The sequence below is a fragment of the Phascolarctos cinereus genome, unplaced genomic scaffold (genome assembly GCF_003287225.1).
Source record: "Phascolarctos cinereus isolate Bilbo 61053 unplaced genomic scaffold, phaCin_HiC Scaffold_2;HRSCAF=192, whole genome shotgun sequence".
Classification (NCBI taxonomy): Eukaryota; Metazoa; Chordata; class Mammalia; order Diprotodontia; family Phascolarctidae; genus Phascolarctos; species Phascolarctos cinereus.
The window spans coordinates 61,527,559-61,540,638 of NW_027555625.1; the positions used below are offsets into that span (position 1 = coordinate 61,527,559).

Here is a 13,080-nt window from a genome sequence, read left to right on the forward strand (position 1 = left end):
AGAACCATTTCCCTCAAACCTCATTTAACACTCCATTTTTTATCTTTCTAAGGCATCCCTCATATAACTATATATTATAATGGCATATTTTGTTTCTCCCTAACTAGATTATAAACTTGAGAGCCCATACCTTACCTAAACTTCGCATCTCCTTAATACCTACCACAGTGCTCTACTGAAGTAATTCATCAAATGGTATTTGTTGATGAACTGTATTCAGGGGTAAAACTTTTTAGCTTGAGTGCTACTTTCCGTGGTCTGTAAGAGCTGGAATTTTGGCCTAGCTCATCCCATTGCATCACACTATCTCTTGTGCTTTGTTTTACTGGTAAGATTTTCTTTTTTGAGTGTACTTTCAATTAATTGTTATAGGATGTAAGCAATTTGAAGGCAGACAGGGATCAAAGCTTACATTTCTTTCTTCTACAATGTCCAAACAAGATGCCTCATAAATTATCCAAGTATCTGTTTATTACGTTTTTTGTTTTTGTTTTTTTTTTTAAAAAAAGATAACTTATTGAACTAAAATGCCATGTGGTACCAATCACAGCCTTGAGCTCGAGTCAGTATTAGTTCTTGGGTTGAGAGTCTTACCCTGGATCAATCTCTGTAGGCCTGTTTCTTATCTGTAAATGGGGCTAAATAACACGTGTACTCCATAACCTCATACGCTTGTGAGGATCAAGTGAGATGATGTATGTTAATGTTATTTCTAGCTTAAAAGTTCTAGATCATTATTAAAGTTCCTCTCCAATACCACAATTCTACGTAATCATATTACTGCTTTTTCTTTAGCACGGTGTCAGTTTAGATTTCAGCTCCAATTTTTCAGTCTTCATTAGCAAGATCATTTATTTTATGAGCAAAAAAGAAGTCTACATTCAAAAAAGGCCTATGTTATATCAAGAGAAGACAGGTTCATTCTCTACCTCAATTAAAGGATATGTGAAAATACTAAATTGGATAGCATCTAAGAAAGAATTTTGGATTAATTCTATAAAACTCTATTTACCACAAACTCTAGTAAGGAAACTATTTACTCTATACAAGCTCCTGTCTGAACAACATGTATTAAGTATAAGCATCACCACCTTCCTTAACAGTCAGCAAAATTTTCAATTATGAAGAATATACTGACATAATATGCCAGGACAAGGCTTATAACAAGGGCTGAATTCAGTTGTGACAAATATTTCACTTCCTAACAGGACCTGACTCTTAACTAGGAAATAGTCTGATGAAAATGTATTTTTTCTTCTTTTTCTATGCCCAACTCTGGCCATGTCACTCTTCTGCACAGAAATCTTAAAGGGTTTCCTTACCTCCAGAGTCAAATTTAAACTCCTGTCCAGCACTTCATGCTTTCCATAACCTGGCAGCAACTGCTCTCTTTGACCCAATTTAATATTATTCCTGTCTGTCCCTGCACTAAATGTCAGTTTCCTCTGAGTTCCTTTGTTGGAATTTCTCCCCATCCTTTAAACCCCTAACTCAAATGACAATTCCTCCAGAAGCACCAGCCTGTGTGAGAACCCTCAAATCTCAGTGAATACTTTGCTTTGTATTTTTCTAAGGCATCCTTCATAGAACTGCATATTATAATTGCATGTTTGTTATTCTCTAACTGGATTATACATTTGAGAGCCCATACCTTACCTATACTTTGCATCTCCCTAATACCTACCACAAGTGCCCTGTTGAAGTAATTCATCAAATGGTATTTGCTGGTGAATTGTATTCAGGGGTTAAAACCTTCTAGCCTGAATGCTACTCTTCTTGAAGAAACAACAGAAACAGCAACAAAGCAATTACTTTCAGTAAAACCCAGGCATATGCACAAATGCTAGTTTGTAGCTTTGGGTCAGGTCAGTTGGCTCATCCTGATTCTACTGATAATTATTCTAATACTCATGTTTTCACATACTCCTCAGGGAGGACTTCTGATTAATAAGCGGCTGTAACCACTTACCCAAATCACTTTTTCTGGCTATGACAGTGTCACAATGTGGACAGTGAAATTTGGCCACATTCTCTGTGTGCTTCTGTAAGATGTGCATTTTCATTGTGCCACTCTGGGTAAAGCGAGCATGACAAATATAACATTCATACGGCTTTTCACCTTAAAAGGAAACAATTTAACATGTTTGTTATATCACTCTGATTGTAAATTAAGATGAGTATAATCAAAATTTCATAAACCACAAAACAATGAAGAAAATCTATTTGGGCAACTACTGTCTAGATTTGTACCAGTCTTCCCAAGAATCTTAAGATTGTATTAGAACTCTTAGATCAACTGGCAGGTAGCAATATTCTTTTACTTTGTTTCTAGCAAATGTTAGGAGAATTTAAAATCTTCTGTTCTCTGACTTTAGGAGTATATGATACCAGTGCTTATTAGAGAGGAAAAGGAAGATGAGAAAGATGACAGCCTAGAAGTCTTCCATAAATTAGTAAATTGATTAAAAAACCCAACTAGAGATACACAGACCTCATCTTTTTTTTATTTTTAGGCAATTGGGGTTAAATGACTCGCCCAGGGTCACACAGCTAGTAAGTGTCAAGTGTTTGGTCTTGAGGCTGAATTTGAACTCAGGTCCTCCTGACTTCAGGGCTGGTGCTCTATCCACTGTGCCACCTAGCTGCCCCAGACCTCATCTTTCAAACAAGAATTCCATCTGGTGAGTTCAGCTATCCTCTACAAAGTCCTAGGATGATGACTCACTGAAGGGTTACATGAGCAGAATAAAAGGTTTGCCAGGTTTTTCCATACTGCAAAGGCTTTAAGCATAACAACAGTGGCAGATTGCTTTCCAAGGACCAGATTCTTCATTGTTAGTAAACTGATCACTTGTGGATGAATCCTTTGGCCATGGTAGCACATAAATCAAAGAAAACATAAAATAGTTTTCAATCCCAGGTGACCAATTCCTGCTTCTGCAGTGAAAGGAGTAAGAGAGTGGCAGGGTGGCGTCAAGAGTGTTTAAGAATCAAGATACAGGCCATCTATAAACACTAATCTGGCACGTTGGTAAAGAAGAGATTTTTGTTCAATGACCAAAGAGCAAATATAGCATGGGGGAATTTAAGCACATCAATCTCAGCCTTCTTGCTTTAAAGGTAATCAGAAGTTAAAAGAAGTTATGGCTCAAGGGAAGAATGTCTCAAGTTCTCCCTGGAGAGGCAAACAAAGTAGCTGCCCGAGGTTGGTTTTATCTTGAGCCCAAAGGCAATAAGAAACATGATTTCATGGGATATCTGGTTGTCTGCTGCTACAGTGCTCACAGTAGTTATCTGCAAAAAGACTATTAAATAAATGCAATGGATAAGTCAGTATCTGTCACAGAGGATGAAGAGGAAAAGAAAATTATTAAGAATTGCTAAGACTCTCTAAATTAAAACATAAATTTGATACTTGCTGACTCTAATGCAAAGGTGGATATAGACAAGGCTGGTGAAAATTATGTTGGAAAATGCATGTCTAGAATAAAAGAATACAAGAAGTCTAAGACTTACTGACCACACAGAAGCCTCACAGCTATATATCATGAAGACTTTCTTTTAAACTTCTTTAATTAATTTATTTTCAGTTTTCAACATTCACTTCCACAAGATTTTGGGTTCCAAATTTTCTCCCCAACTCTCCCCTCCCCCCACCCCAAGATGGCATGCACTCTAAATACTCCCTCCCCTTATCCCCTTTCCCTTCTATTTTCCTGTAGGGGAAGATAGATTTCTGTACTCCCTTGCCTGTATATCACATAAATACTTTCTTCAAGAATTGGAAGGCAGCAGACACGGTTAGCACAGACTAGCATTCCCCTTCCCTCCTAAGTGACCATATTTTGAGAGACAGAGAATCATTACTAATGGAGGTATCATTCCTGAACTTGTAGTCTGTGTATAATCAAAACAAAGAACCAGATTAATAAAAAGCTAGAAGAATAAAAATAATGACAGGATGTATAACACATGGACACCGGAAGGATACTGATGACAATGATTCAATGAGGGACTGTTGCTCTTGTATGGTTGGTCAAGCCAAAATCTTTTCAAATGATGGATCTTATCTAGGGCTCCGTTCTGGGCCTTGACGTAAGCAGTACAACGTCATCCCCATAAAGGACCATCTGGAAGAACCCATCCTCTAGGAGGAATCCTTCCTTCATCTTGGACTCTTTATTAGATCTCCTCTATGACAATGGCAAATACCTCTGGGGGACCATACATTTCCCTGTCCGGCACTTTGCATGATATTAATGACCACAAGGTTATCAAGGCCCAACTTTTGAATACTAATATTTTAACAATGTTGCTGAATGGTTAAAAGTCATGGAACACTACAGTCTCCAAAGAAGTAAAAATAAGTACCATTCGGAGAAGTGTGGTGAGTAGGAGGAGGTTTTAGCACTTAATAAGTAACTAAAAAGGATAACTGAAGTAAAAGATATCTGAGAAAGGAATGAGTGAAAAAGATGATAAGGGGGTCACTTGGCAAACTTGAAGGATAACCCACCATGTGTCCACCAGAATCCTAGAAACATCAGGAAGAAACAAGTCCACAAACACACAGGGTGGACTGGCTGTGGCTAACTCATGGGGAATATCTGGAGCAGAATTACACAGGATGGGCAGGCAATCTGAATGGGATGTGATCTGCCTTGTTGCTGAGTGACCCAGATGATGAGAACATAGGTCAATCTGAATTTTAAAAATACCGAAACTAGACATTGGCACACATATTCATCACATGGTAGTTGTCCATTTGGCAACAAGTGGGTCAAGACTTCCCAGACAGATGATCAAGTGAAACAAACCTAACACCTGACAAAAAGCAGTTTATTAGTCCAGTCATAAAGGCAGCATACCGGAATGGGTTCTCATGTGTCTTTTCAGCTTGTATGTGTCCCTGCTGGCGTAACTGCACAAGCTACACTGGAATGGACGCTCTCCAGTGTGAGAGCGAATGTGACGTTTCAACTTGCTGACCTGCAACAAAAGAGCACCAAGTTATCAACCTTCTCAGATACAAATCGCAACTTCATCGGTGCTTGAGCACAAAAACCTGGTTTAAGGACATTAACTTGATCCCAGGTCAACCTTGTGCCCTCTCCACTTTCTTAAGAACTCATTTATTTCCATTGTTTCAATGCCCGCCTAGGTAGGGCTAACCCTCCATACTGCACTGCCAATCCCTCCTATGCTTCTTGCTGCCTCCAATTCCTATCTTCCCCCTCACTAATACAGTCATTTTCAAGTACAGACCTGGTCATTTGATTCTCCTACTGAGAACGTCTTCTAATAGCTTTACGTTTTAAAGAGCAAAAAGGTTGGATTCCTTACTTGACTTACTCCGTTTCTGGTGTATCCCTGCTATTATCAAGCAAACCCTAGCAATGGCAGTATCTTCTGCCTTATCCCCCATGCTTCACCTGCTTGCACCTCCAAAATCTTATCGATGTTAGCCATCTTCTTGGCCAACTAACCTACTTCTCTGCAGTCATATTATGGGTCCTTTCAAGCACTTTAAAAAATATACCTAAGAAGGATCTAAGACATCTCCAAAGGTCTCATGATGGAAAATGCTATCCATATCCAAAGAAATAACTATGGAGCTTGAATGCAGATCGAAGCATTCTATCTGCTGTTATTTTTCTTCTGTTTTGTTTTGTTTCCTCTTTCTGGTGGTTCCTCCTATTGGTTCTAATTCCTCCTTACAACATCACTAATGTGAAAATATGCTTAATTTTAATATTAATATAGTATGTTTACTAGGAATGTATATGTACAACCTATATCAGATTGTGTGCTACCTTGGGGAGGGAGGGGGAGAAAAATTTAAAACTCAAAAGCTTATGGAAGTGATTGTTGATAAATCAAAATAAATTTTAAAAAATTATGCCTAAGGAATGACCCCCACCAAAAGTTTCCCAACAAATTACATCTGGTTCCAAATGCTCTAGCAACTCCTTGGCATTCAGATATTTCTAAATGGCAATAATAAGGTTTATTTATCTAGTGTTATGAGGTCTCACAAATGCTTTCCTTCTTTCAACTTTGTAAGATGTATCATTTGAATGATCATCCCACTTTATAAATGAAAAAAGGGAGGTCCAGTAACTCCCTAAAGTCACACCAGGACACCCACAGAGCTGGAATGGGAACTGAACCTAGGCCTTCTGGCTCCAAGCTCAGGGCTTCAGACTCAATATACATCACGCTGGCTCTCCTGGATAGCTAGAATTGTGCTTATTTGTGCTCACATTACTATCATTCATCTGCCCTATCTCCATCACTAGACTAACAAACTTCAAAGCAGGTGTCATGGTGGCTCTGCTCCTTTAGTAGCCCCAACTATGACTTTACACACAACAGCTGAACATTAATTAGTTAAGGAACTGCATTCTCATCCACTGCAGCTAAATTGTACCACGAGGTAAAAACAATTGGTGTGGTAGGAAAGATTCAGAATTCATTTTACAGCCCTCTCCACCCTACCCCTACCAGTGACTACTCTTGGTGTTTATATACAATCAAGAATTAATTATTGCAAATCCTAATCTAACTGTTCAACATAAGAAACTTAGTTTCAATGCTGGCATTGAAGAGATCTGTTCAAAAGAAGACTGAAAAATGCAACCTTTACCTCAACACTAGCATAATCACACATGGAACACTTGAAGGGTTTCTCATGGGTATGTTTATAGCGTCGATGCCGCACTAATTCTCCACTGGTTACAAAGGCCATGTCGCAGTCGGGGCACTTATGAGGACGAGTACCTAAAAGGAAAGTACACAACAAACAAACCTTAGGAGATCCCCAATCAAGCCAACTCTGGTTTCCTAAGCACCATCACTTATTAAGAACCCACTACTGATAGAACACTGTGCTAGGCCTCGGGGGAGATCTACTGTTTAGAATAAGACATAGCCCCTGTCCTTGAGGAATTCAGTCTAGCAGCAGCACAGAGAGCTGTAATATACAATGCATGATAAAGACATGAAAAATGTTACAAGGCAAGAGTACTATTATGAGGCCTGAGTTGTTCATGACTGAGGTAGGGGAAGCCTTTATGGAGTTGATGACATGGGCTGGGCTTCCACAGAAGGTAACTAATCTCACAGACCTAAAGCTGGAAGGGGCTTCAGAGGCCTCAAGTCTGACACCTTCATTCTACAGATGGAAGGGGAAAGGACTTTTCCAAGGTCATACAAGTCATGAGCATCTGTGCTCCCCCCTTGGTACCACACTGACTCCCTTCATCTTTAAAAGATGAGGACTCCAATAGGCTAGAGAAGACCAGTGACGCCATTACCAGATCAAAGCATTTGTAAAGTGCTTTGTAAACCTTAAAACTACAGTGTAGTTCTGGACTGGTGCTACCATGGAGAATTGCCATTGTGGGCCAAGCCACGGGGGCCATGGTGGGCTAAGCCGTGGATGAGTGTGATGGCATCAAGACACAGCTGACCCAGTACCCCCGATTCAACTCCTTATAGCCTTGCCAAATGAGAGAAGAATGATTTATGGGAATTCCTCTTGAACCTACATATGACAAAAACCTCAATTAATGAGAGTGATTAGGTTTTAAATTTCACTTCCTGGCTCACTAATTGGTTTTAATCCTCACTGTCAAACAATTCCACTGTCTTCAGAGCCTGTCCTGGCTTTGCAGGTTCAGTACCTTAAATAAATGAGTTGTATTTGCTGAGGCAGGATCATCCCTGAGAACAGCCATGAACAATGCTTAGGAGAAAGATCTGCCGGAAATCTGAGGAATGCAGGACCTCATGCCTGTTGGGGCTGAGGATGGCATCAAGTTCTGAACTTTAAAAAGCTGCTTGTTTTCTAGTGATCTGCGTCTTCTACCACAAAAACAACATCTGGCAGGTTTCTAGTTGATTACAGTTTGTCCATAGGATTCAACAGTTTTAAAGTAGCACAGACTTTCCATGGGCTAAAGAGACAGGGCAGGAGCTACCGGTTATTCTCTTTTTAAGATCTAGTCAACAGTTGCACACCCTCCTGAGCTTCTGGATGATTCGACAGACTTGCTGCTACTTAGCTTACTTCTTCTAGATTCAAGAGTACTAATTTTGAAATCTGCCACATTGCAGGCATTGGCAGCTAGGTGGCTCAGTGGCATCTGCAGCCAGCTAGGTCTGCAGTCAGGATCTGGCCTTGGACAATTCCTAGCTGTGAGATCCTGACCATGCCTGCCCCAGCTTCCTCATCTGTAAAATGGGGTCCTGTCCAGGGTTTCTGTGAAGATCAAATGAGATATGTGTAAAACTGCTTTAGCATAATGACCCTGGACATGGGGAATCACCTCCCTGAAGTTCTCTTTCCCACTCTGTAAAAGAAGACGGCTGGACTAAATAGCCTACGTAATTTCTTCCAGCTCTAAATCCTACATCCAAGGATGGATGAGGCATTACCTGGACACAGAGGTGACCCTTGGTGCCAGAAGGGATAGCACCAATGGGATGGCCTTCCTGGGATCATGGCTCTAGAGCCTGAAGCAACCTTGGAGAAGAGCCCATCTAGTCTAATCAGGGATCTTAGGTGAACTGCCCATGGTCACACAAATAGTGTCAGGAGAAGGATTTGTACCCAAGTTCTGAGAGATCAGGGTCAGCGCCTCTAACGTAACGTTTTATTGACCTCTTATAAGGGAAATACTTGATAAACCTTAGGAGGTCTACAACAAGGTAAATATATTGCATCCAATGTTTTGCTGATTTATAGAAGCATGATGGAATTGAAGTCCCAAGACTGCTGAGGGAATGCACAGTCCAGATTTCCACATTAACTACAAGAGCCCTTTCCTGGCTCTTCATCTTACCATTAAGTTGAAGGAGGAGGACGTAAGCCTACACTTCTCCTACCTCCAAGTCCGGGCTCTTCTCATGCTCTGCCTGGCCTCCATCCACCCAAGAAGACTACCCAAAACAGTCATCTACAAGAAATTCCTTCTAACGTATTGTCTATACACCCAACACCCACCACCCACCACTTTCTGTTCTTAAAAGGAGGCCTCTTTGTAGCACCCCCCTCCATTCCTTTCTCCTAAAGCACCTGTGTGAGTATTTAGGTGGTTCCTCAGCAAGGTGACTGTGCGGAAAGCTCTGCCACAGAGATGGCACTTATGTGGTCTTTCATCCGTATGACTTTTCATGTGTCGATCCAAATTTGAACGTCGTGGACACGTATAACTGCAAAGCTCACACTGGAATGTCTTTTTCACACCTGTATAGAAAGAAAGGATTTTAGCCAAAGCTTTACTGACCCTGGATTGTCCCAGGGATTTCTAGATTAACTCACCTGTGGATTTCTAAATTTCATTTGCCCTTCTAGGTAAATCTTAGCTGAATTTCTACCTTTAAGCTCACTGCTGTTATAGCCACACATTAAAACCCAAAGTATTTAATGTGGGAAAAAAAACCCAGAACTTACTTTCAGACTGGTTAATAAGAGTTCTACCGACAACAAATCAAAACTAGATTGACCTGTACACAATGTTGTTTACCTTCTATTCCACCTCAAACAAAAAGCTCCGAAGGTCAACAACGGAAAAAATTCATCTTACCTTTCTTTTTTATTTTTGTTGGCTTTGGAGGCTTCATGTTACCAACAACCTTCTCTGCGTTGACCTCTGATAATAAACCCTCTTGTTGCTCTTCCTCAAAGTCATACACAGAAACATCCACATCTTTGCCCTCCTCTGTGTAACGAAGTTTGCTCTTTTTGGTTTTTTTTGTCTTTTTGGCAGGTGGCTGATAGTCTGGGTCTTTCTGCCAATTGGGATCTTCCTGGGGCTGCAGCTCCCCTTGCTCTAATGTTTCAACCTCACCATTGGCACCTACTTTTACCACCTGGAAACCTTCAGGCAAAGGTAACGTGTGACAAATCATGGGCTCGCCTTCAGGCAGGCCTTCTTTAGAGACCTCATTTTCATAAGCCCCCTGCAGTTCTTCTACAGAAGTGGTGGCCACAGGCACCGTTACTGGTACAGGGACCTGAACAAGCTGAAGTTCCCCAAGGTTTATAGGTTGTTCTTCCATATTAACAACTTGAAGTGTTATTATTTGCGTGTCATCCACAGTGGCATCAGCTTCCTGAGGTACGGTACCCTCCATGACTTCAGTCTTCATCTGAAGTAGGGTAGGATCCAGCTGCTCCATCATGACCATCTGGACACTGCTGTTTACCTCCTGAACCACTTCATTCCCATCCGCCTGGGTCTGTGATATATGGCAAGTATCCTCATCCTGGCCCCCTTCCCGGCGTCTCTGATACGTTTTTCTCTCTTTTCCTTTGATGAAGGTTTCAGACTCCTCCATGATTGCTTCAACCGCCTCACCTTCCATTTTCCTTCCCTTTATTAAAAAAACCCCAACATATAATGATTAAAAAAAGAAAGTAGACTGCCTTCAGTCAGCTCAAGGACAAATGAGAAATGTAGCACAAATGAGAGAACTTAAGCAATGAGAGAAATTGTATTTTGTTCTCCCTTATAAAAAGCACTTATATAAACTGTCTATTAGTGATTTTTTAAAGTTTTAATTGATTATAGTTTTTAACTAAAAGGCATTTCTAAAAAATACCAGCCTCTCTACACTAGGAAGTGAACAATTATCACCACCACCAAAAATAGCCAAAAATACATATGATAATATACGTAACATTTTGTTCTAGTAGTGGGGGGAAATACAAACACAAAAAACAGAAACAAATGTAAAGCACAGTTCCAGGAATATTATACTTCAGGCTCCAATTGGTTTGTGGCATAAAGGGCATATTGGGTTAAATCCTCTATGGAGGATTTATAGAAGGGCATGGGCAAAATTATTGCATTGGATGAGGTGATATAGACAGGTAGCAATTAGAGCATATTTGGAGTAATCATGTATTCCCTCAAATGTTACAGATTATCAATCCTTTTAGCTCATGTATACAATTCCTTCTTATACCTTTATTAAGATCTATGGAAGAGTTTCTCCTATGTTACTGTAATTTTTCTATAATTTCATCCTTTCTACAATATATTTTGTTTTCTAAAGATATGTAATTCTTCAAAATTAATGATCACTAAAATAACTTTACATATATAATATATATAATAGTAAATCAGAAAAGAATGGATAGTCAGTCTACCAACACATTATGTATCAGGAATTTTAAAGATTTTGTGATTTGTGAATCTGCTAACAAACGAGGTAATAATCCCCTACTATGTCCACAAGGATCACAGATTTTTGAGCTGGAAGGGATCTTAGAGATTATATCAAGTCTAACTTTCTTGTTTTACAGATAAGGAAACAGCTCCAGAATAAGTGACAGCCCAGAGTCACACAGCTAGCAAGTATCAGATACGGACTTCAAAAGAAAGTCTTCCCTCTCTTTCTTCAAGTATCTGGTTAGTTTAGAGTCTCTTCTCTCCTTATTCAAGCAAATAATTAGGCCACATCCCTTCACCTAAACTGATGTTTTTTAAGATCTTTCTTTAGAGGAAAAAAATGTTTCAGGTGTAATTTCAGTTACAACATTGTATTTCCACAAACCTTATATATAGATCAAAAGAACATTTACTTTGACAAGGCACTGAAAGGCTGTGGGGTGCACACAGCAGGTCTCAGAGGTAGGAAGATCCATGCCCAAGCCCTGCTTCTGACACATACTGGGTGTAACCCAGGCATCTCTCCAGGACCACAAGTTGGAGAGCAAATACTAATCTGCTCCTTACCAGAAGCTCCTGACACCCATAAAATAACATATAAGTCTAGTTTAAAAAATATATTGATTTGTGAAAACTTTCGTAAATAGCTAACTACAAAAAAAAAGTCACAATCCCAAAAATCAGTGGTTGGGTGCACCTATGTGCTAAAAAATTATTTCATCTGTGGATATAACAAGCAACAAGCTTATATAAAAAGCTAAATGGAATTTGTTTATAACTATCCTCTTCACTTGGGGATTTCTAATACAGATGGCTCTACCACTAGTAAAACTTCTATTTCCTTATTGTTTGTGTTGTATTCTATTGCTATCAAGTGAAAAAAGGAAGAATTTTTGTGCTGTTTAAAAACTATTCTAATGTGAAAAACTGATGTTTGCCTCAGGCCTGGAACCCAATCTCTTCTACAGAGCACTCAGAACCCTCTCATCCTAATCTAACCCCACACTATTTCTCCAAACTTACTTTCTACTGCTTCCCAAAATACCATATTTCCAGTCCAGTCGACCTGGTTTTTCTCATTATCTTCTGTATAAACCAAGACCAGACAGATTTCACTGATGGCTGTGGTTTTTTTTCCCCTTCTGCCCTTATGTCTTTTGACTCTGCTGGTTTAAGTCCTCCTGATCCTTCAATGTCCAGCTCAAGCCCATTATCTTACAGGAAGCCTTTTTAAATCTCTCTTTGAACTCTCCTTCTTCGTTAAACTCCTACTGCATTTATCTTCTAAACCACCCAATTTAATACATAATTATTTTCTAATTGTCCCATATTATCCTCTCAGCTGGACTGCAGGGTCCATGTAATGCATGCCTCTTTTGTGTCACCTATACTTAGGTTGGTCTTACATATTATATACAGGCTGACTACTTTTTACACTGTCTTTTTTCAAGAAGCTCCTTTTTTCCCAATTAAAAGAGAAAAATGAAAACAAAAGACAGATTAAAATAAGATTATGGTCACCAGATATGTTGAATTTAAAGACAAACTTATAAAGAATGGATTTCTGAAAAGAACGCTTTAGTAATATTGCCATATGAGTCTACAGAAAAATATTCTAGTTTCCTCAAGTACAATCAGGTAAACAAACTTTCTGCTCCCATTTGGTATCCCATGCCTACTGTTCTCCTCCCACCCCCCAATTTAATTTGTCCTTCCTAATCTGGCATTTCTGGTACCTGCTGTCCTACCCCATTCATTCCCTTTGGTCAGTAGCCAGAAGCTGCAAACAGCACTGATTAAATGACCCACCCTTCCCCCCCAGCTCCCTCTCCTTTTGGAAGAAAATGAGACATTCTAAAACTAACCCAGAGAGAAGAATCAACCCCAATTTTCTAAGACC

At 39.7% G+C, this 13,080-nt stretch overlaps 1 protein-coding gene across 3 annotated transcripts in view; it reads right to left on the minus strand.

The window, feature by feature from the left end:
* The window catches only part of CTCF (CCCTC-binding factor), a 46,139-nt gene that overhangs the window by 6,811 nt on the left and 26,248 nt on the right, over positions 1-13,080 (minus strand). For all 3 annotated transcript variants that reach the window (XM_020989342.2, XM_020989339.2, XM_020989340.2), the window contains 5 exons: positions 9,591-10,380; positions 9,080-9,250; positions 6,647-6,780; positions 4,869-4,989; positions 1,970-2,119 (listed from right to left, as the gene is read on the minus strand). In XM_020989342.2, the coding sequence (XP_020845001.1) occupies positions 1,970-2,119; positions 4,869-4,989; positions 6,647-6,780; positions 9,080-9,250; positions 9,591-10,371 (1,357 nt within the window). In that variant the 5' untranslated portion in view covers positions 10,372-10,380. The remainder of the gene's footprint in view (positions 1-1,969; positions 2,120-4,868; positions 4,990-6,646; positions 6,781-9,079; positions 9,251-9,590; positions 10,381-13,080) is intronic.